Source organism: Euprymna scolopes, chromosome 45, assembly GCF_053919585.1.
Source record: "Euprymna scolopes isolate OS-2025 chromosome 45, ASM5391958v1, whole genome shotgun sequence".
Taxonomy (NCBI): domain Eukaryota; kingdom Metazoa; phylum Mollusca; class Cephalopoda; order Sepiida; family Sepiolidae; genus Euprymna; species Euprymna scolopes.
In genome coordinates, this window is record NC_136526.1 from 25,715,418 (window position 1) to 25,741,581 (window position 26,164).

Consider the following 26,164-nt stretch of genomic DNA (forward strand, 5'->3'; position numbering starts at 1 on the left):
GGCTTTAAAGTATAAAATCAAGTATAACCCTAGCCCACACATTCACGGTTTTGAAGAGTTATCCTCCCTTAGTTTGCTATATTATAATTTAATCTGCTGTACTCACTTCTCAAAAATTCAAAGTAGTTTTTAATCACAATTTCACATATATTAGTGATCTTGCTATCACTAACTTATTTAATGTTATTTTTTTTTAATAAACTTTATTTTATGTCATTTAGTACAAATGCCAAAACCCATTTTACCATATAACTAGCGACTGTTTTAATTAACAATATGAGAACATTTTTCAAAAAATGATAAAATTACAAAAATAAAAAATTAGAAAATTTTGTAAACACAATCATTTTAATCAAATTCAAATGTCCTTTTTATAAATCATCAAATTAATTACAATTTGGTTTCCAATTTAAGAAATTTTATTGCAAAATCAAAGAAACAACAAGAAAACTTTGTTTCATTTTAATGTTTTGGGACAGATAATTTAATGGGAAGAAAGCCCATTTCACCTTCGAAACCTTCTGTAGTAGAACACCTAACAAGAAAAATGTAAAAATGAGAAGATAAAAAAAAAAAAAAATTATAATAGTAAGGATAGAGGGAATGCAATGAAGATAACATCTGTCACAAAAGTGGGTTAGACAAAACAAGGTTGTAAAATGAAATGTAGCAGTGATCATTATATTTATTGGCTTATAAATGATATTCATTGGCTTATAAATGATATTTATTGGCTTATAATTTATATTTATTGACTTATAAATTATATTTATTGGCTTATAAATTATATTCATTGGCTTATAAATTATATTCATTGGCTTATAAATTATATTCATTGGCTTATAAATTATATTCATTGGCTTATAAATTATATTCATTGGCTTATAAATGATATTTATTGGCTTATAAATGATATTTATTGGCTTATAAATGATATTTATTGACTTATAAATTATATTTATTGACTTATAAATTATATTTATTCGCTTATAAATTATATTCATTCGCTTATAAATTATATTCATTGGCTTATAAATTATATTCATTGGCTTATAAATGATATTTATTGGTTTATAAATGATATTTATTGACTTATAAATTATATTTATTGACTTATAAATTATATTTATTGGTTTATAAATGATATTTATTGACTTATAAATTATATTTATTGACTTATAAATTATATTCATTGGCTTATAAATGATATTTATTGGTTTATAAATGATATTTATTGACTTATAAATTATATTTATTGACTTATAAATTATATTTATTGGTTTATAAATGATATTTATTGGTTTATAAATGATATTTATTGACTTATAAATTATATTTATTGACTTATAAATTATATTTATTGACTTATAAATTATATTCATTGACTTATAAATGATATTCATTGGCTTATTAATTATATTTATTGGCTTATAAATGATATTTATTGGCTTATAAATTATATTTATTGGTTTATAAATGATATTTATTGACTTATAAATTATATTTATTGACTTATAAATTATATTTATTGGTTTATAAATGATATTTATTGACTTATAAATTATATTTATTGACTTATAAATTATATTTATTCGCTTATAAATGATATTTATTGGCTTATAAATGATATTTATTGGCTTATAAATTATATTTATTGGCTTATTAATTATATTTATTGACTTATAAATTATATTTATTGACTTATAAATTATATTTATTGACTTATAAATGATATTTATTCGCTTATAAATGATATTTATTGACTTATAAATTATATTTATTGACTTATAAATTATATTTATTGGTTTATAAATGATATTTATTGACTTATAAATTATATTTATTGGTTTATAAATGATATTTATTGACTTATAAATTATATTTATTCGCTTATAAATGATATTTATTGGCTTATAAATTATATTCATTGGCTTATAAATGATTTTTATTGGCTTATAAATGATATTTATTGGCTTATAAATGATATTTATTGACTTATAAATTATATTTATTGACTTATAAATTATATTTATTGACTTATAAATTATATTTATTGACTTATAAATTATATTCATTGACTTATAAATGATATTCATTGGCTTATTAATTATATTTATTGGCTTATAAATGATATTTATTGACTTATAAATTATATTTATTGACTTATAAATTATATTTATTGACTTATAAATTATATTCATTGACTTATAAATTATATTTATTGACTTATAAATTATATTTATTGACTTATAAATTATATTTATTGACTTATAAATTATATTCATTGACTTATAAATGATATTCATTGGCTTATTAATTATATTTATTGGCTTATAAATGATATTTATTGACTTATAAATTATATTTATTGACTTATAAATTATATTTATTCGCTTATAAATGATATTTATTGACTTATAAATTATATTTATTGACTTATAAATTATATTTATTGGTTTATAAATGATATTTATTGACTTATAAATTATATTTATTGACTTATAAATTATATTTATTCGCTTATAAATGATATTTATTGGCTTATAAATTATATTCATTGGCTTATAAATGATTTTTATTGGCTTATAAATGATATTTATTGGCTTATAAATGATATTTATTGACTTATAAATTATATTTATTGGCTTATAAATGATATTCATTGGCTTATTAATTATATTTATTGGCTTATAAATTATATTCATTGACTTATAAATGATATTTATTGACTTATAAATGATATTCATTGGCTTATAAATTATATTTATTGGCTTATAAATTATATTTATTGACTTATAAATTATATTTATTGACTTATAAATTATATTCATTGGCTTATAAATGATATTCATTGGCTTATTAATTATATTTATTGGCTTATAAATTATATTCATTAGCTTATAAATTATATTCATTGGCTTATAACTGATATTCATTTGCTTATAAATTATATTCATTGGCTTATAAATTAAACTCATGCATGATTTCTTGAAAACTTGTCTCTTTTCAAGAAACCATGCATTTAATATAATTTATAAGGCAATAAAGAAGTCATGCAATATGTAGTCAATGTTATATTCTCTTAAATAAAGCCGTTATTTCAGATGACAATGTTCTCATTGGATAGTATTGCAAACATGATTATTCACACACAAGTAAAATGGTTTGTCAACTGTTACTTTATTACCGCTACTGATGTCTCATACTATATTACTCTTATTGGTCTGTATACTTTCATGGAAGTCTCCAATCTCTAAATGGCTTTATTTTGATCACTTTCCACAACAGAGAAAATATAATAAAACGATAATTAAAATTGATCAAATTGTTATAAGAAAAAAAAATGGCTTGAATGGCATTTAGGAAGATTACATTTTTCTTCTGACAAATATGTTCAAGACAATAAAATTAAATTTTTAAGAAAAAGGTGTTTTCTCCTTTTTGCTTTTCCTAATGTTGCTTTACAAAACCATGAATTCATTGATGGAAAATAAAAATGAATTATCTTATATGATCAAATGTTTCCACACAAAACATTAAAAATGTAAATTCATCTCTATTGATACTTTTATTTCAATAAAACTCATCTTCCTAATTAATTTTGAGGGGACAAGAAAGTGGACAGTTGGTTTACTTTCAGCAGCCTTGTAATTCACACTTCCCTCGTCTCTTACATACATTCCATGAAAGATGTTTCTGACCACCTAATCCACCAAATATTTATTGTTGGCTAGTTTCTGGCTTTGAAGTTTTATTTTCTATTTTTATTATTTTTATGTAATTTTATTTTTTATTTTTATTTAATTTATTACTTTTTATTTAATTTTATTATTTTTATTTAATTTATTACTTTTTATTTAATTTTATTATTTTTATTTAATTTTATGCAAAAAAAGAAAAAAAGGAGACAAAATTTTTCATGAAAATTCAGACACTTCTGACTTTTCACAAAATTTTAACAATAATTATCAGACATCAAATAATAAATATCCACCAAATTTTACTTTCTTTGAAATATTTTATGAGTTTTAAGAGGCATAATATGGTAATAACCTCCCATTTTAAAACCAAAATATGAATCAGATTTGCATTAAATTTGATAAACAATCAATAGAAACCAATTAAGCAAGATTCTCTGAATTTCTATTGAAGATAACTCAAATTTTAGACATTTTCTAGAATCAAAGTCATGCCATGAATTTTGATCCAAATTAAAATAAAGATTCTAAACATATATATATATATATATATAATTATTATTTGAATTTAAATCTTCACAACCTAACATAAATTTAGTAGGAATTAATTTTATACATTCTGGTATGCAAAGTATTGTGAAAAAAATCATCTACCTTCATTATTATTATTAAAATCTATGCAGCATGTTTCCAATAATAGAAACACTTATTCTTTAAAGGAATTGTCCCTAATAATATGTATCATATACAGACATATACCATATATATATTTACACAAATGCATTTTTGGTTAAATAAAGCACAATATTAATCAATAAAAAGACAGCAATTTTTTTAAAATCCCATTTCTAAATTTTTCAGAAAAAAAAACATTTTTTTTTGTGACTTCAAACAGTTATTTTGAAAAATACATACAATTTCTGTTTGAAAATAATTTCTAATTGAAAATATAAAAAATAATATAAATAAATCAATATAAATTTCAACATTTCAGAAAAAAAAAAATCAACCAATCAGTGAATCAATTCCTTTCATCTGTTGTGTATATCTGTCACATATTTAAAAAAATAAACAATTTTTTAAAGTGCAAGCTCTATTAGGTAAACATCTTAGCATAATATTTTCAAGGAGGGGGTGGAGGTGTCTGCCTATGTGTGTGTTACAGCCTTATGACAGGCACCAAAAAAGAAAAATAATGCTCTTTTGGGATTTTCATTCTTCAATCTCCATGAGCAAATCATTTCCTTCGAGTTTCATGCCAACATTAACGGAGACGTTTTTGATTGTGCCAGAAACTGGTGCTGTGACAATCATCTCCATCTTCATGGCATTCAGGACAAGCACCGGTTGTCCTTTCTCTACTTTATCCCCAGCTTTTACACGGATGTTCACAATAGTGCCTGGCATGGGAGCACCTAATGAACCTGGATTGTTGGTAGCTTTCGGGTGAATGTTGAGATCCTGCAAAATTACAAAGAAATTAGAATTAAATAAAAAAAAATTTTTTAATTTCAGCAAAAAATGTGTCATCGTAAGAGAAATGTCAGGTGAATTACACGGCTAGAATGTATATTATCATTTCACACTGCTAAAGAACTAAAACATTCCAGTCGTTTTTTTTGTTGTTGTTGTTGGGGGGAGGGAGTTGTCATTCAGGACATTTGCTTATTTGTTATTTGTAATAATTATTTCTATTATTAGTGTCTATGTGTTTATGTAAGTTTTTAAACTTATATTTTAGAGCGAAGAACAATGTATGGCAAGTTTGACAATTTTGACATTTGCTTATAACTAAAAATAAACAGAGTTTGAACTGAAAATCATAAAAGCCTGCCGTTATGTCAATTGTAATGCTACTGCTTGAGTGGAACCCTGGTGCTTCATCAGTGTAGCTAGCCATGGGAGATTCAACCCCTACACCAAGCAAGGTGGGACTGAAGCCATTTGCTCATTGCTATAATATCTATGAGCCATAGTGGATGTATATGTGTGTTGGTTGAATAATAGATTGAATGATCAAGCAAAAATGGGAATTATTTTTGGTTAAGAAGAGTGAAGAGGAAATATCAATTCGCTTTAAGATTTTGATTGATGAAAAATAAAATGTTAACCAAAGAAAGTTGACCCATTGATTCTGACTAAAAGCTCAGACATAAGATCACATTTGTCCTTGGAAAGCCTAGTTGAGATTAGCTGGTCTGGCATATATGGTTGACAAATCATTTGCGAGCGAGAATTGATGTGACATTTAATGATTGGTGAAGGAAAGGAGATTACGTCCCACCAATCAACCACTAACCTTAGTATGAATTGTACCACACAGCTGTTTTTTTGTCAGTTCGAGAGATGAGCTTGAGTCAGACAGTGCAATAAAGAAAGTTTGGTCTGGCATAAGCAGATCAGTTCTGCCAAAGCTGTACAGATGAGAGAATCTTCAAGGTATTCAAAGATTCATGAAACCTCTCTGAAAAATAGCAACTCAAAAATCCAAAACAAGAACAATTGTACTAACTCTAAGCAACAAAGATATTTCCTTGATATTTTAAAAGAACATTAGAAAGCTTGGATATGTTGATCCAGCCAATAGAAACCCCAGATAAAAAAAAAGAACTATTTCTTAATAACGTATTCTAACAGCAACAACTACTATAGATGAAGATATGAATAGCAGAGGAAAAAAAAAAGAAATTAATGGTGCGTGTCACTAAGTTTGTTAATCGAATTTTTTTTTTATTGATTTCTTTTTCTGACCTGAACTGCGACATTGTTTTTAGATATGTTTGAAAAGTCAAAATAACAACTCATGTCATTCATTTTACAATTATTGCTGCTTCCATTTTGTCCTCTTGTTGAGAATAGCAACACATCAACCCGTCACTCATGAACCTGTCATGAATAATAACACATAAGTTGAGCAAAGAACTTCTATGAATAATGCAATATGTACAACAATCATTTTGCATTTTCACATTGTGGAGTTTCAAGAACGTTACAACTTTTCTCTTTTTTGTAACTTAACATGGCTGACTCTATAGATAATGATAACTTCCATTGATAGCAGCTATAAATTGCACAATACCTTGAATAATAAAAAGCAACACTAATATTAATACTAATAATAATAGCAACAAATAACTATAAACTCCAAAAGGTATATGTGAAATTTAACATGAAGATCTGATAAGAGAAAGATAACAAAAGATGCACAAAATATTAAAACACTAGAATTTTGGATTGTTCAAATATTTTTTAAAAATACAACTTCGATCATTAAAAAGTATCAAGCAATTGTTCTCAACCTGTTTTGGTCTGCTCCATCAGCACTATTGGTAAGGATATATAATTCTTATCATAGTTTCAGCTGAATAAAATGCCAAACTAAAACTGACTGCAAAAAAGCATCAAAAGAACCTGGCATTCATGAAGAAAAATTAAATTAAAATTCTGAGAAATTAAGAAAATGTTTTCGGTTTAAATTATTAAGTTGTATAAAACTAATGAATTATTAAGTTGTATAAAACTAATGAATTATTAAGTTGTATAAAACTAATGAATTATTAAGTTGTATAAAACTAATGAATTATTAAGTTGTATAAAACTAATGAATTATTAAGTTGTTAAAGCTGTTTCACAAGTAAGTCGGATTCTACCTTTTTAGGCGACTACGTGTGAAAAGAAAGAAGAGGCTTGAAGTTTTGTTCCAAGTTCTGCAGAAGGGCAGGTCCTGTAGAATCAGCAGAAAAGAAAGTCCTGTAAAGTCAGCAGACGAGCAAGTCCCAAAAAATCACACACACACTAAGGTACTCTAAAAGCTGCAGCAGTTCACCAATACGATCACACTGACGTCGATCCTAGAAAAGACACCCCCATGTTCCAAACACACTCCCTTTATCCTTCCGGCATTCGTCCTCGGCCAATCAGCAGCCAAAGAACGGTCACGTGGGGCCCAGTGATGATCGCACAATCTACAAGATGAGGACGGCGCCATTTTGGAATTTCTCCCGGGTTTCGGCCATGCACGTACGCACACCGTAGGAGCGTTCCAAGGTAAGGCATGACGCGCAGACACGTGGGCGCTTCCTCCCTTCATTTTCTTCGACTCTACCCCCCCCCTGGTCTCAAGATCACACATGCGGCATTGCACCCGCGGTCGTTTGATGCGGGCGCTCCTACAGAGGGGGATTAGCTGGGCTTCTTCATCTCCACCAGTGCCACCCGGGTCAGTGTCCACAGTCCTACCATCCGGCTGCGCTTCATCTTCATCTTCATCCGAGCTCTCAGAAGTGGTGCTGGAGCTATCGCCATCCGTGCTGAGGTTCTCAGCCATAGGCCGGATCCACATTTCATCACTGGATGATTCATTACTTTCACTGTTCACCATTTGGTTTATATCAAGGGCGGGCCGGACATCCCTTACATGGCATGAGACACCATCAACCAGCACAGCCTGCTCACCGATTATGCCGGTGATCCGTCCCTGTCTGAACCTGGTCGTGCATCGGTTATTGGGAGGCCTTACCCAGATGGTGTCCCCTGACTTGTACCGTCCTTGCGTCTTCTTCTGATTAGGCGGGCAGGCGTCAATGCCTTTAACACGCACTCGATAGCGATGTATCGCATTAGCAGGTGCACTTTCAGCAGTCGCGTCATCCTTTGGCGTTGTATTGTACATATATACCGCCTCCGCAATCGTGCATTGCTTCCTTGCTGCTATCCGTTTCACACTTCGGTGGCACCGCTCTGCTATACCGTTGCCACTCGGCACATACGCACACCTGTGTCTAAGCCGGGTCCCCCACTCGTCCATGAACTGCCTGAATTCCCCGCTGCAAAAGGCTGTGTCGTTGTCCATGAGAATCTCTTCGGGTGGCCCCCGCTCGTAAAATATAGGCTCTAATTGGCGGATGACACTAGCCGAGTTCTGTCCTGTTAACAGTCGCCAGATCGCAAACCTCGTCGGTCCGCAATCGATTAGTGTGAGGAAGTGCTGACCACCATAGTGGGTTATGTCCATGCCCAGCCGGCTCCAAGTCCCATCGACTTCCAGCCGACCTTTCTGCCATTTGGTGGGAGCCGGGTCGATTGACTGGCATATTTGGCATTCCTTGACCACTGATTCTACTCTGTTTTTGGACACTGACGGGTTGGTTAAGTGTGCGAAATATGTCCGTCTCACTCCGGGGTGTCCAGTGTCGTGGTGTACCCTCTTGATTTCAATAGAGGCAGCACATAACGATCCTGGTCCGGCTTCTTTCTTCATTGCGTCGAACCACCTCTGGGGCACACGGGTGAGTTTATCTGCAAGATTGCGGGTGGAAGCGACAAGCACCGCGTTCACCGATAGGTTGTACTCTTTCACCAACTTCCTTAGTGTCTCCAACCTTCGTCTGATTAGCATTTCGGTAGCCGCCTTGGTGCGCACTCTCGCTTTGCCTGTTAGTGTGTCAACTATCCAGTGGTACACGCACAGCGAATCTGTGTGTATGCACAATTCTTTAACCTTCCACTGGAGTGCCATATTTACTCCCTTTATCGCCGCATCCAACTCCGCTAGGTTGATGTGAGCGGCATCATCCAGTGGTCGCAACCAGCAGGCGTCCTCAATCACAGACCCGTTCATCTCCAATAGTGCCCCGATCGCGAGGGAGCTCGCATCCACCCACACATTTAGTCTGTCTCCCTGGACGCACCAATCTCCTTTAGCGGGGTCCTCCTGCTTGACTCTTGTGATGGTTTCTTTTACCATGCGAAGCAACAGATTGTCCACCGTCTCGTCATCCCAGCCTTTGGTAACTGCACTCGCCCTCCTCTTCATGCTGGCTGCTGCGACCCGGGTCCATCCACATACTGGCAAGTGTCCTACCAGTTTTCCACACAGGGAAAATATGGCCCGCCTCATGAGGATATGGGGCACTTCGGGGACTGCAGTTCCGCGCCCCCACCTCAAGGTCCCTCGCTCCTGTTGAACGCTCAACCCCAAAACACGAGCGCCATCCTCCAAGCGTTCTGGATCCTTACAAATCAGTCCAAGTTCGGCAAGCTTAGCCCTCACACATGATGATGGCACAACGTCTTCATTCACGTATATGTTGTCAAGGTATGCTGATGACCCCTCTTTTACGGTCTTATCCTGTGACAATACAGCATTGACGATCGTTTTCATGATTTGGGGTGCAACGTTCAGCCCAAAGCCCAGTCAAGTACCGGGGTTGATCCATCGAACTCCGGTATTAATTTGAGGTCAATTTTTTCCCCCATTTTGCCGAAATAGCTTAAAGCCGTTTCACAAGTAAGTCGGATTCTACCTTTTTAGGCGACTACGTGTGAAAAGAAAGAAGAGGCTTGAAGTTTTGTTCCAAGTTCTGCAGAAGGGCAGGTCCTGTAGAATCAGCAGAAAAGAAAATCCTGTAAAGTCAGCAGATGAGCAAGTCCCAAAAAATCACACACACACTAAGGTACTCTAAAAGCTGCAGCAGTTCACCGATTCGATCACACTGACGTCGATCCTAGAAAAGACACCCCCATGTTCCAAACACACTCCCTTTATCCTTCCGGCATTCGTCCTCGGCCAATCAGCAGCCAAAGAACGGTCACGTGGGGCCCAGTGATGATCGCACAATCTACAAGATGAGGACGGCGCCATTTTGGAATTTCTCCCGGGTTTCGGCCATGCACGTACGCACACCGTAGGAGCGTTCCAAGGTAAGGCATGACGCGCAGACACATGGGCGTTTCCTCCCTTCATTTTCTTCGACTCTACAGTTGTATAAAACTAATGAATTATTAAGTTGTATAAAACTAATAGATGATGAATAATAGGATAACAAAATATTCACAACAGAGAATTTCTATATGAAAATATCAGAAAATTTCCCAAAATTAAATGAAAAACATTTGAATCCAGACTACTAAACAGAATTTTAAAACTTAAATTGCCATTCATGTTAGGAAACCCCATACCTTCATTGCTTTTTCATCCATTATTTTCACTGAACGCAACTGTCCATTCAATTCAAAGAAGACTTCCCTTCGTCCATCATCTCCAAGATCACCAACTGCCAATGTTTTGATATGCAATGTTTTCCCTCTCTCAATCTCAACCTAAAACAAAAAAAATTATGCTTGTATCAAAGTCCATTTTTATCTATGTACGTCAAGATCAATTTTACAACTTTAACAAATGTGTGAAAGTTGAAAATTAACAAAGAATTACAGCATTAACTATTTTTTTAAACTTTGCCATTTTTTGAGGAATTGAATGTAAAGATTAAAATAATCATGAATTCTGCTATTATTTTGGTGTCACCAGAAAATATACATGGGTTAAATCAAAATTAAGTTTGACAAAATTAAATGTAAAAAATATGTTTAATACTAGCTTTTTTATTGTAATATTCATACTGTTCTCAATAAATTGAATAAAAGTTTTTCTTTTTTGGTGGTGGCCATTTTACATACTGGCATGTGTTGGATGACTTTTTGAAAATGATTTTCAAATCAACCTATCTCTGGCCAGGATTTTATCCTTATTACATCCTCCAATGTTTTTCTTGACTGTGAACTAATCCTGCTATTTCATCTATTCTACATCTACTAATCCAAGATCTCTCATCCATTCCTTCAACATGGTCATTTCAAAATTACAAGTTTCACTAAAAAATCCTGAAAACTCCCATATTTAATGTTAAATGAAGGATTAAAACGTTTTGTGGGATTCTTTATAAAAAAAAAAAGAATTACACAAAACAGTCATTTGAGGAAATTAAAATTTTTATATAGAAATTTCTGATAAATCACTATCAATAATTTCCCACACGCTTTATCTGTCCCTAAACCTAAACGTAGATTCCATGAACAAAGCTTCTTTCTTAGAATTGCATGCCTGTGGAACTCCCTTCTGATTGCCTGCTTTCCAGCTGACTACAGTTTGGTTGTCTTCAAGTCCAATGTAAACAAGTTCTTGATGAACCGTCCCCCCTAAGTAATCCAATTTACAAAATTTACACTACCTATATTTACTACGCTAAAATCATATTGACTAATGTATACCCATTAACCCTTTTCCTTGAGTGGCCTCTGGGACTTGATAAGTGATGATTCCTATGTAAAAAAAAAAAAATGATAATCAACTTCCAATGACTTTTCAAATAAAAATATTATCAAACAAGAATTATTTTATTTAATAAAATATGTTTTGCTTTGAGAATTTTTGAAAACATTGATTATTCCGATTATTTGAATTACATATGGATCCATTAAAAAACAGATGTTTAGTAACATAATCAGTTCTAAGTGAATCTTCTGTAGGTTGAGGTTCAATCATCAGTCGAGGTAATATTAGAATAAAATAAAAATTAGTTAACATTTCTTTCTTAACATTTTTATGGTTCGTATATAGTTTCCCCGAGTTTGACATAAAGGTTTCTAATTTCAAAAAGACACGCCAAAAAATGGTTACATTGTCCAAAACATTGTGAAAATAATAATCAAGATGAAAATAGTAGTCCTAATAATGTACTTTTTTTTCAATATTTGATAGAAATATTGTGTAATAAACCAATATATATGATATGACTACGAAATATTGTGTAATAAACCAATATATATGATATGACTATGAAATATTGTGTAATAAACCAATATATATGATATGACTATGAAATATTATGTAATAAACCAATATATATGATATGACTACGAAATATTGTGTAATAAACCAATATATATGATATGACTACGAAATATTGTGTAATAAACCAATATATATGATATGACTATGAAATATTGTGTAATAAACCAATATATATGATATGACTATGAAATATTGTGTAATAAACCAATATATATGATATGACTATGAAATATTATGTAATAAACCAATATATATGATATGACTATGAAATATTGTGTAATAAACCAATATATATGATATGACTATGAAATATTGTGTAATAAACCAATATATATGATATGACTATGAAATATTATGTAATAAACCAATATATATGATATGACTATGAAATATTGTGTAATAAACCAATATATATGATATGACTACGAAATATTGTGTAATAAACCAATATATATGATATGACTATGAAATATTGTGTAATAAACCAATATATATGATATGACTATGAAATATTGTGTAATAAACCAATATATATGATATGACTACGAAATATTGTGTAATAAACCAATATATATGATATGACTACGAAATATTGTGTAATAAACCAATATATATGATATGACTATGAAATATTGTGTAATAAACCAATATATATGATATGACTATGAAATATTGTGTAATAAACCAATATATATGATATGACTATGAAATATTATGTAATAAACCAATATATATGATATGACTATGAAATATTGTGTAATAAACCAATATATATGATATGACTATGAAATATTGTGTAATAAACCAATATATATGATATGACTATGAAATATTATGTAATAAACCAATATATATGATATGACTATGAAATATTGTGTAATAAACCAATATATATGATATGACTACGAAATATTGTGTAATAAACCAATATATATGATATGACTACGAAATATTGTGTAATAAACCAATATATATGATATGACTATGAAATATTGTGTAATAAACCAATATATATGATATGACTATGAAATATTGTGTAATAAACCAATATATATGATATGAATATGAAATATTGTGTAATAAACCAATATATATGATATGACTATGAAATATTGTGTAATAAACCAATATATATGATATGATTATGAAATATTGTGTAATAAACCAATATATATGATATGACTATGAAATATTGTGTAATAAACCAATATATATGATATGACTATGAAATATTGTGTAATAAACCAATATATATCATATGACTACGAAATATTGTGTAATAAACCAATATATATGATATGACTATGAAATATTATGTAATAAACCAATATATATATATGACTATGAAATATTATGTAATAAACCAATATATATGATATGACTATGAAATATTGTGTAATAAACCAATATATATGATATGACTATGAAATATTGTGTAATAAACCAATATATATGATATGACTACGAAATATTGTGTAATAAACCAATATATATGATATGACTATGAAATATTATGTAATAAACCAATATATATGATATGACTATGAAATATTGTGTAATAAACCAATATGATATGACTATGAAATATTGTGTAATAAACCAATCTGATATGACTATGAAATATTGTGTAATAAACCAATATATATGATATGACTATGAAATATTGTGTAATAAACCAATATATATGATATGACTATGAAATATTGTGTAATAAACCAATATATATGATATGACTATGAAATATTGTGTAATAAACCAATATATATGATATGATTATGAAATATTGTGTAATAAACCAATATATATGATATGATTATGAAATATTGTGTAATAAACCAATATATATGATATGACTATGAAATATTGTGTAATAAACCAATATATATGATATGACTATGAAATATTGTGTAATAAACCAATATATATGATATGATTATGAAATATTGTGTAATAAACCAATATATATGATATGACTATGAAATATTGTGTAATAAACCAATATATATGATATGACTATGAAATATTGTGTAATAAACCAATATATATGATATGACTATGAAATATTGTGTAATAAACCAATATATATGATATGATTATGAAATATTGTGTAATAAACCAATATATATGATATGATTATGAAATATTGTGTAATAAACCAATATATATGATATGACTATGAAATATTGTGTAATAAACCAATATATATGATATGACTATGAAATATTGTGTAATAAACCAATATATATCATATGACTACGAAATATTGTGTAATAAACCAATATATATCATATGACTACGAAATATTGTGTAATAAACCAATATGATATGACTATGAAATATTGTGTAATAAACCAATATATATGATATGACTATGAAATATTGTGTAATAAACCAATATATATGATATGACTACGAAATATTGTGTAATAAACCAATATATATGATATGACTACGAAATATTGTGTAATAAACCAATATATATGATATGACTACGCTAATTGATATCACACATGATGTTTACACATGTACAAATTTCATTCAGTTTGTTTTTAGAGACAAAATAAAATTAAAGAAATTAAATTATTATTAACTTTCTTTATTTAAAAACATATTTCAGATATAAAATGACAAAAAATATTAAACTTAAAATAATGTAAAAAAAAAAAAATAAATAAATAAAATAAAAAATGATGGAAAAAAACCAACCTCACACTCTTGTGCCATTTTAGGTCCGACAAAGAACAATTTTGTTTCAAGGCACTCAACAGGTCCATATTTTCCACGGAACTCAAGATAATCATCGAGCACTTTCGGGTAAAGTGAAGCACTCACTACATCCATTTCGTGTAGATTGTAGCCAAATTTCCCTTTTAGTTCTTCTCGCAGTTTATCAAAATCAAATGGTTCCATGTTGGCACCAGGACGGCCGTTTATTTTGGGAATACCTTTCAACATCTGAAAACAACATTAATCTCTATGACATAAAGGTATATGTGCATGCGTATGAAATACTTTGTATAGGAATCACTCTGAATTTTGGAACACAACTGCTAAGCATAAAGGTATGACGAGATCCCTGGCGACACCAGATGATCTTGCTTTTCAAATAGAGGAAGAGAAGATGGGAGAGGAAAAACAGATGTTTATGAGATTCCTGTCCACTGAAAAGAGTAAATATTTCAAGGAAAGAAGAAATAGTGAATATTTCGATGGGAAAGAAATAAATAAATAAATATGATAATGAGATTCTCGAGTTGGCAGAAAAAGCAATACAGGGTCGTTTTATGGTTTAGGTTAGAACAACAATTCAAATTATTAAAGAAACAATGTTTTGTTGAAAGGTACAATGACTTGGGTTCAAAAGGTCTGTTTTGGTGTCTGGGAGGTGTTGTCGTTGGGCCCATCTGTTGTGTTTAACTGCCAGATCACCAGCCAGTGATGGGTTGGTTGGACAGATAAAGAAATAAATTGAACCTAGGGAGAGATATGGTCATGAAAGACGAAGAAGAGAGAAAAGAAAGAGAAAATGAAAAGAATAAAATAATGAGTTCACGAGGTAAGAAAAAGAATAAGAGAATGGAAAAAAGAAAGAATAACTCCAAAAAGGTGGAGGGAGGAATTTCTGATTTGATAAAAATGATTGTCTTTTTTAGAATAGGGTCCAGAGTTATTTTTTACTGACTGGCATCGAGACGTACACATCGCTCTCACCCCACCAAAGGTTGGGGGGAACATCCATAAGAGCTAAGTTGAAAAGCTCTTGTTCTTAGCTGGGAAATTGATTAATGGAACTTAAGTTATACAACCTGCATCATGAAGCTTGGATCAAAGAACTCGACTATAACCAAGTGTAAAATTATTTATGAATAATTATTTTGTTCCGTTATATAAAAATGTCCCAGAGTTTTTCCTTGTTTCTCGATTGCCGGCCTGAATGAAGATACAGTTTGTTTCAGATATCCCCTGACGCCAGATGATGAAGGAGACAGACTGGATCCAGCACGAAGCCAGAGTGACGGCCGAAATCGACAATGTTGCCACACGGACTTAGGGTCATGCACATTTCGCGTGCCCTGAGCAGCAGAAATATATTTTCCAGTGACCAGTGGGAGTCTGGTCACCCTTAGGGGGTCCACCACTAGACAAGTAAGAATGTAGCCTTGCTGGGTTGCATCTATGGTCCTGTGAGCTGGGAGTGACGAACACGGCCAGAAGTACATCACAAGTATGCTCCCGTGGACCAGGATAGCTACGGATGCGGCCCGGCCCTCGGACGAGGAGGGTTATATTATAAGGTGGGTAATATGGGCTATATTTAGTTTAATTTAGTTTTATATAAACTATACAAAGAAAGGGTGTGAACATTAAGATAGTTCAAATTTTTTATGAAAAGTTAACAATAGATATTAGATATGAGTAAATAAATATTCCTTAAATGTAAGAAACATTTTATTATTTAAACGACATTATTTAAACGACATTCAAAAATTTAAGAGTTGCATTAATTCAGGTTTATTCTTTTCATACTGGTTTAATATCCATGTTAATTACATATTTTATATAATCTTGTGTCATTGTGGTTTCTTTAGTGTCTTGTGTTTATTAAGATTTTCTCTGAGATCTAAAATGGAGTTCAGGAATGGAAAACTATTTTTTACATTTTTAAAAATTTAATTGAATGTAGAAAATTATTGTTCGTATCTGACGATAATACACCTTCTTGTGCAACATGTCACAGGTGATTCTTAACAATGTTCATCGATTGCCATATGAAATGAATTGAACTGTTTTTTTAAACGATTTATGCTTGTTAATTTATCTTGTTAATCTCTACTATATTTACTGTTTTCAGTTTCATCTGGGGATGAAATTGAAAACATAGCTCTATATCAAGATCAAATAACTTTGTGAGAAAAATGTTACAAGAAATTAAAGACTTTTATTGATTTTGCATGAGAGTGTTACAATAATATTGTGAGTCTGAGCATGTGGCAGGCATGTAAAGCGGCAATAGTGTTGTCCTCGTTTATTTGAGTTATTGCTGAAAAATTATTTGAGTTATTGCTAAAAATTATTTGAGTTATTGCTGAAAAATTAAAACTACTAATAATCATACTGGTAACATGGAGTTGAGTGCTGAAAACATCGTTGGGCAATGCTGGGAATCACATAAATTTACTGGTGGACAATGACACAACAGAAGAATAGAGGGCGAACCAAGAAAATCTGCTTACTTCACAAACTTATCTTGCTTTTACAGAAAAAAAATTAAAAGAAAAAGTTTTAGCTTTATTTGACCTAGTACTAAAATAGTAGTAGGTTGCATACTTATCTCAGACTAAACCCTAAAATCGTTCAAACATCAATATGGTAAAATGTATATAAAAATAGAGATGACAAAAGTTTAACTTCATGGAATTGTTAAGAATTGATATAAAATTTAAGAAACTTTCTTCAGATTTCTTTCATTTATATTATTTAAGAAACTTTCTTCAGATTTCTTTCATTTATATTATTTAAGAAACCTTCTTCAGATTTCTTTCATTTGTATTATTTAAGAAACCTTCTTCAGATTTCTTTCATTTATATTATTTAAGAAACCTTCTTCAGATTTCTTTCATTTATATTATTTAAGAAACCTTCTTCAGATTTCTTTCATTTATATTATTTAAGAAACTTTCTTCAGATTTCTTTAATTAATATTATTTAAGAAACTTTCTTCAGATTGTTCATTTGTATTATTTAAGAAACCTTCTTCAGATTTCTTTCATTTATATTATTTAGGAAACTTTCTTCAGATTTCTTTATTTCGTATTATTTAAGAAACTTTCTTCAGAATTCTTTCATTTATATTATTTAAGAAACCTACTTCAGATTTCTTTCATTTATATTATTTAAGAAACCTTCTTCAGATTTCTTTCATTTGTATTATTTAAGAAACCTTCTTCAGATTTCTTTCATTTATATTATTTAAGAAACTTTCTTCAGATTGTTCATTTGTATTATTAAAGACACCTTCTTAAGATTTCTTTCATTTATATTATTTAAGAAACTTTCTTCAGATTTCTTTCATTTGTATTATTAAAGAAACTTTCTTCAGATTGTTTATTTATATTATTTAAGAAACCTTCTTCAGATTTCTTTCATTTGTATTATTTAAGAAACCTTCTTCAGATTTCTTTCATTTATATTATTTAAGAAACCTTCTTCAGATTGTTCATTTTATTATTTAGGAAACCTTCTTAAAATTTCTTTCATTTATATTATTAAAGACACCTTCTTCAGATTTCTTTCATTTATATTATTTAAGAAACTTTCTTCAGATTTCTTTCATTTGTATTATTAAAGAAACTTTCTTCAGATTGTTTATTTATATTATTTAAGAAACTTTCTTCAGATTTCTTTCATTTGTATTATTTAAGAAACCTTCTTCAGATTTCTTTCATTTGTATTATTAAAGATACTTTCTTCAGATTTCTTTCATTTATATTATTTAAGAAACCGTCTTCAGATTTCTTTCATTTATATTATTTAAGAAACTTTCTTCAGATTTCTTTCATTTGTATTATTTAAGAAACTTTCTTCAGATTTCTTTCATTTATATTATTTAAGAAACTTTCTTCAGATTGTTCATTTATATTATTTCAGAAACTTTCTTCAGATTTCTTCAGATTTCTTTCATTTATATTATTTAAGAAACCTTCTTCAGATTTCTTTCATTTATTTTATTTAAGAAACCTTCTTCAGATTTCTTTCATTTATATTATTTAAGAAACCTTCTTACATTTCTTTCATTTATATTATTTAAGAAACCTTCTTCAGATTTCTTTCATTTATATTATTTAAGAAACTTTCTTAAGATTGTTCATTTGTATTATTTAAGAAACCTTCTTCAGATTTCTTTCATTTATATTATTTAAGAAACCTTCTTACATTTCTTTCATTTATATTATTTAAGAAACTTGCTTCAGTTTGTTCATTTATATTGTTTAAGAAACCGTCTTCAGATTTCTTTCATTTATATTATTTAAGAAACTTCCTTCAGATTGTTCATTTGTATTATTTAAGAAACTTTCTTCAGATTGTTCATTTGTATTATTTAAGAAACTTTCTTCAGATTTCTTTCATTTATATTATTTAAGAAACCTTCTTCAGATTTCTTTCATTTGTATTATTTAAGAAACCTTCTTCAGATTTCTTTCATTTATATTATTTCAGAAACTTTCTTCAGATTTCTTTCATTTATATTATTTAAGAAACCGTCTTCAGATTTCTTTCATTTATATTATTTAAGAAACTTTCTTCAGATTGTTCATTTGTATTATTTTAGAAACTTTCTTCAGATTGTTCATTTATATTATTTAAGAAACTTTCTTCAGATTGTTCATTTATATTATTTAAGAAACTTTCTTCAGATTGTTCATTTGTATTATTTAAGAAACCTTCTTCAGATTTCTTTCATTTATATTATTTAAGAAACTTACTTCAGATTGTTAATTTGTATTATTTAAGAAACTTTCTTCAGATTTCTTTCATTTATATTATTTAAGAAACCGTCTTCAGATTTCTTTCATTTATATTATTTAAGAAACTTCCTTCAGATTGTTCATTTGTATTATTTAAGAAACTTCCTTCAGATTGTTCATTTGTATTATTTAAGAAACTTACTTCAGATTTCTTTCATTTATATTATTTAAGAAACTTTCTTCTGATGTCTTTCATTTACATTATTTAAGAAACTTGCTTCAGTTTGTTCATTTATATTGTTTAAGAAACCGTCTTCAGATTTCTTTCATTTATATTATTTAAGAAACTTCCTTCAGATTGTTCATTTGTATTATTTAAGAAACTTTCTTCAGATTGTTCATTTGTATTATTTAAGAAACTTTCTTCAGATTTCTTTCATTTATATTATTTAAGAAACCTTCTTCAGATTTCTTTCATTTGTATTATTTAAGAAACCTTCTTCAGATTTCTTTCATTTATATTATTTAAGAAACTTTCTTCAGATTTCTTTCATTTATATTATTTAAGAAACCGTCTTCAGATTTCTTTCATTTATATTATTTAAGAAACTTCCTTCAGATTGTTCATTTGTATTATTTAAGACACTTTCATCAGATTGTTCATTTGTAATATTTAAGAAACTTCCTTCAGATTGTTCATTTATATTATTTAAGAAACTTTCTTCAGATTGTTCATTTGTAATATTTAAGAAATTTTCTTCAGATTTCTTTCATTTATATTATTTAAGACACCTTCTTCAGATTGTTCATTTATATTATTTAAGAAACCTTCTTCAGATTTCTTTCATTTGTATTATTTAAGAAACTTTCTTCATATTGTTTATTTGTATTATTTAAGAAACTTTCTTCAGATTTCTTTCATTTATATTATTTAAGAAACCTAACATTTCTTTCATTTATATTATTTAAGAAACTTTCTTCAGATTTCTTTCATTTATGTTATTTAAGAAACCGTCTTCAGATTTCTTTCATTTATATTATTTAAGAAACTTTCTTCAGATTGTTCATTTGTATTATTTAAGAAACTTTCTTCAGATTGTTCATTTATATTATTTAAGAAACTTTCTTCAGATTTCTTTCATTTGTATTATTTAAGAAACTTTCTTCAGATTTCTTTCATTTATATTATTTAAGAAACCGTCTTCAGATTTCTTTCATTTATATTATTTAAGAAACTTCCTTCAGATTGTTCATTTGTATTATTTAAGAAACTTTCTTCAGATTGTTCATTTATATTATTTAAGAAACTTTCTTCAGATTGTTCATTTGTATTATTTAAGAAACTTTCTTCAGATTTCTTTCATTTATATTATTTAAGACACCTTCTTCAGATTGTTCATTTATATTATTTAAGAAACCATCTTCAGATTTCTTTCATTTGTATTATTTAAGAAACTTTCTTCAGATTGTTTATTTGTATTATTTAAGAAACTTTCTTCAGAATTCTTTCATTTATATTATTTAAGAAACCGTTTCAGATTTCTTTCATTTATATTATTTAAGAAACTTTCTTCAGATTTCTTTCATTTATATTATTTAAGAAACCTTCTTCAGATTTCTTTCATTTATATTATTAAAGACACTTTCTTCAGATTGTTCATTTGTATTATTTAAGACACTTTCTTCAGATTTCTTTTATTTGTATTATTAAAGAAACTTTCTTCAGATTGTTCATTTATATTATTTAAGAAACCTTCCTCAGATTTCTTTCATTTGTATTATTTAAGAAACCTTCTTCAGATTTCTTTCATTTGTATTATTTAAGAAACTTTCTTCAGATTTCTTTCATTTATATTATTTAAGAAACCGTCTTCAGATTTCTTTCATTTATATTATTTAAGACACTTTCTTCAGATTTCTTTTATTTGTATTATTAAAGAAACTTTCTTCAGATTGTTCATTTATATTATTTAAGAAACCTTCCTCAGATTTCTTTCATTTGTATTATTTAAGAAACCTTCTTCAGATTTCTTTCATTTGTATTATTTAAGAAACTTTCTTCAGATTTCTTTCATTTATATTATTTAAGAAACCGTCTTCAGATTTCTTTCATTTATATTATTTCAGAAACTTCCTTCAGATTGTTCATTTGTATTATTTAAGAAACTTTCTTCAGATTGTTCATTTATATTATTTAAGAAACTTTCTTCAGATTGTTCATTTGTATTATTTAAGAAACTTCTTCAGATTTCTTTCATTTATATTATTTAAGAAACCATCTTCAGATTTCTTTCATTTATATTATTTAAGAAACTTTCTTCAGATTGTTTATTTGTATTATTTAAGACACCTTCTTCAGATTTCTTTCATTTATATTATTTAAGACACTTTCTTCAGATTTCTTTTATTTGTATTATTAAAGAAACTTTCTTCAGATTGTTCATTTATATTATTTAAGAAACCTTCTTCAGATTTCTTTCATTTGTATTATTTAAGAAACCTTCTTCAGATTTCTTTCATTTATATTATTTAAGAAACTTTCTTCAGATTGTTCATTTTATTATTTAAGAAACTTTCTTCAGATTTCTTTCATTTGTATTATTAAAGAAACTTTCTTCAGATTTCTTTCATTTATATTATTTAAGAAACCTTCTTACATTTCTTTCATTTATATTATTAAAGAAACTTTCTTCAGATTTCTTTCATTTATGTTATTTAAGAAACCGTCTTCAGATTTCTTTCATTTATATTATTTAAGAAACTTTCTTCAGATTGTTCATTTGTATTATTTAAGAAACTTTCTTCAGATTGTTCATTTATATTATTTAAGAAACTTTCTTCAGATTTCTTTCATTTGTATTATTTAAGAAACTTTCTTCAGATTTCTTTCATTTATATTATTTAAGAAACCGTCTTCAGATTTCTTTCATTTATATTATTTAAGAAACTTCCTTCAGATTGTTCATTTGTATTATTTAAGAAACTTTCTTCAGATTGTTCATTTATATTATTTAAGAAACTTTCTTCAGATTGTTCATTTGTATTATTTAAGAAACTTTCTTCAGATTTCTTTCATTTATATTATTTAAGACACATTCTTCAGATTGTTCATTTATATTATTTAAGAAACCATCTTCAGATTTCTTTCATTTGTATTATTTAAGAAACTTTCTTCAAATTGTTTATTTGTATTATTTAAGAAACTTTCTTCAGAATTCTTTCATTTATATTATTTAAGAAACCGTTTCAGATTTCTTTCATTTATATTATTTAAGAAACTTTCTTCAGATTTCTTTCATTTATATTATTTAAGAAACCTTCTTCAGATTTCTTTCATTTATATTATTAAAGACACTTTCTTCAGATTTCTTTCATTTATATTATTTAAGAAACCTTCTTACATTTCTTTCATTTATATTATTTAAGAAACTTTCTTCAGATTTCTTTCATTTGTATTATTTAAGAAACTTGCTTCAGTTTGTTCATTTATATTGTTTAAGAAACTTTCTTCAGATTTCTTTCATTTGTAGTATTTAAGAAACCTTCTTCAGATTGTTAATTTGTATTATTTAAGAAACCTTCTTCAGATTTCTTTCATTTGTATTATTTAAGAAACCTTCTTCAGATTTCTTTCATTTATATTATTTAAGAAACTTTCTTCAGATTTCTTTCATTTATATTATTTAAGAAACTTTCTTCAGATTTCTTTACTTTGTATTATTTAAGAAACTGTCTTCAGATTTCTTTCATTTATATTATTTAAGAAACCGTCTTCAGATTTCTTTCATTTATATTATTTAAGAAACTTTCTTCAGATTTCTTTACTTTGTATTATTTAAGAAACCGTCTTCAGATTTCTTTCATTTATATTATTTAAGAAACCGTCTTCAGATTTCTTTCATTTATATTATTTAAGAAACTTTCTTCAGATTTCTTTACTTTGTATTATTTAAGAAACCGTCTTCAGATTTCTTTCATTTATATTATTTAAGAAACCGTCTTCAGATTGCTTTCATTTATATTATTTAAGAAACTTTCTTCAGATTTCTTTAATTTATATTATTTAAGAAACTTTCTTCAGACTTCTATAATTTATATTATTTAAGAAACCTTCTTCGGATTTCTTTCATTTCTATTATATAAGAACCTTTCTTCAGATTTCTTTCATTTATATTATTTAAGAAACCTTCTTCAGATTACTTTCATTTGTATTATTTAAGAAACTTTCTTCAGATTTCTTTCATTTGTATTATGTTAGAAACTTTCTTCAGATTTCTTTCATTTATATTATTTAAGAAACCTTCTCCAGATTTCTTTCATTTATATTATTTAAGAAACTTTCTTCAGATTGTTTATTTGTATTATTAAATTAACTTTCTTCAGATTGTTCATTTGTATTATTTAAGAAACCTTCTTCAGATTTCTTTCATTTGTATTATTTAAGAAACTTTCTTCAGATTGTTCATTTATATTATTAAAGAAACTTTCATGAGATTGTTCATTTATATTACTTAAGAAACTGGCTTCCGATTGTTCATTTGTATTATTTAAAAAAACTTTCTTCAGATTTCTTTCATTTATATTATTTAAGAAACCTTCTTCAGATTTCTTTCATTTATGTTATTTAAGACACTTTCTTCAGATTGTTCATTTGTATTATTTAAGAAACTTTCTTCAGATTGTTTATTTGTATTATTTAAGAAACTTTCTTCAGATTTCTTTCATTTATATTATTTAAGAAACTTTCTTCAGATTGTTCATTTGTATTAGTTAAGAAACCTTCTTCAGATTGTTCATTTGTATTATTTAAGAAGCCTTCTTCAGATTTCTTTCATTTATATTATTTAAGAAACCTTCTTCAGATTTCTTTCCTTTATATTATTTAAGAAACTTTCTTCAGATTTCTTTCATTTGTATTATTTAAGAAACCTTCTTCAGATTTCTTTCATTTATATTATTTAAGAAACCTTCTTCAGATTTCTTTCATTTATATTATTTAAGAAAGTTTCTTCAGGTTGTTCATTTGTATTATTTAAGAAACTTTCTTCAGATTTGTTTCATTTATATTATTTAAGAAACTTTCTTCAGATTTCTTTCATTTATATTATTTAAGAAACTTTCTTCAGAGTGTTCATTTGTATTATTTAGGAAACTTTCTTCAGATTGTTCATTTGTATTATTTAAGAAGCCTTCTTCAGATTTCTTTCATTTATATTATTTAAGAAACCTTCTTCAGATTTCTTTCATTTATATTATTTAAGAAACTTTCTTCATATTTCTTTCATTTATATTATTTAAGAAACTTTCTTCAGATTGTTCATTTGTATTATTTAAGAAACTTTCTTCAGATTTCTTTCATTTATATTATTTAAGAAACTTTCTTAAGATTACTTTCATTTATATTATTTAAGAAACCTTCTTCAGATTTCTTTCATTTATATTATTTAAGAAACTTTCTTAAGATTACTTTCATTTATATTATTTAAGAATCCTTCTTCAGATTTCTTTCATTTATATTATTTAGGAAACATTCTTCAGATTTCTTTACTTCGTATTATTTAAGAAACTTTCTTCAGAGTTCTTTCATTTGTATTATTTAAGAAACCTTCTTCAGATTTCTTTCATTTATATTATTTAAGAAGCCTTCTTCAGATTCCTTTCATTTGTATTATTTAAGAAACCTTCTTCAGATTTCTTTCATTTATATTATTTAAGAAACTTTCTTCAGATTGTTAATTTTAGTATTTTAGAAACTTTCTTCAGATTGTTAATTTGTATTATTTAAGAAACTTTCTTCAGATTTCTTTCATTTATATTATTTAAGAAACCTTCTTCAGATTTCTTTCATTTATATTATTTAAGAAACCTTCTTCAGATTTCTTGCATTTGTATTATTTCAGAAACCTTCTTCAGATTTCTTTCATTTATATTATTTAAGAAACTTTCTTCAGATTGTTCATTTTATTATTTAAGAAACTTTCTTCAGATTTCTTTCATTTGTATTATTTAAGAAACCTTCTTCAGATTTCTTTAATTTGTATTATTTAAGAAACTTTCTTCAGATTGTTCATTTGTATTATTCAAGTAACTTTCTTCAGATTTCTTTCATTTATATTATTTAAGAAACCTTCTTCAGATGTCTTTCATTTATATTATTTAAGAAACTTTCTTCAGATTGTTCATTTTATTATTTAAGAAACTTTCTTCAGATTTCTTTCATTTATATTATTTAAGAAACCTTCTTCAGATTTCTTTCATTTATATTATTTAAGAAACTTTCTTCAGATTTCTTTACTTCGTATTATTTAAGAAACTTTCTTCAGAGTTCTTTCATTTGTATTATTTAAGAAACCTTCTTCAGATTTCTT

The 26,164-nt window shown here is 27.6% G+C and overlaps 1 protein-coding gene across 3 annotated transcripts in view; it reads right to left on the reverse strand.

Moving 5' to 3' along the window:
- Positions 1-4,570: 4,570 nt before the first annotated feature.
- Positions 4,571-26,164, reverse strand: part of LOC145269297 (pyruvate carboxylase, mitochondrial-like) — a 402,794-nt gene continuing 381,200 nt past the window's right edge. For all 3 annotated transcript variants that reach the window (XM_080124986.1, XM_080124984.1, XM_080124985.1), the window contains exons 19-21: positions 15,037-15,285; positions 10,659-10,799; positions 4,571-5,159 (exon numbers count right to left, since the gene is read on the reverse strand). In XM_080124986.1, coding sequence (XP_079981112.1) covers positions 4,911-5,159; positions 10,659-10,799; positions 15,037-15,285 — 639 coding nt within the window. In that variant the 3' untranslated portion in view covers positions 4,571-4,910. The remainder of the gene's footprint in view (positions 5,160-10,658; positions 10,800-15,036; positions 15,286-26,164) is intronic.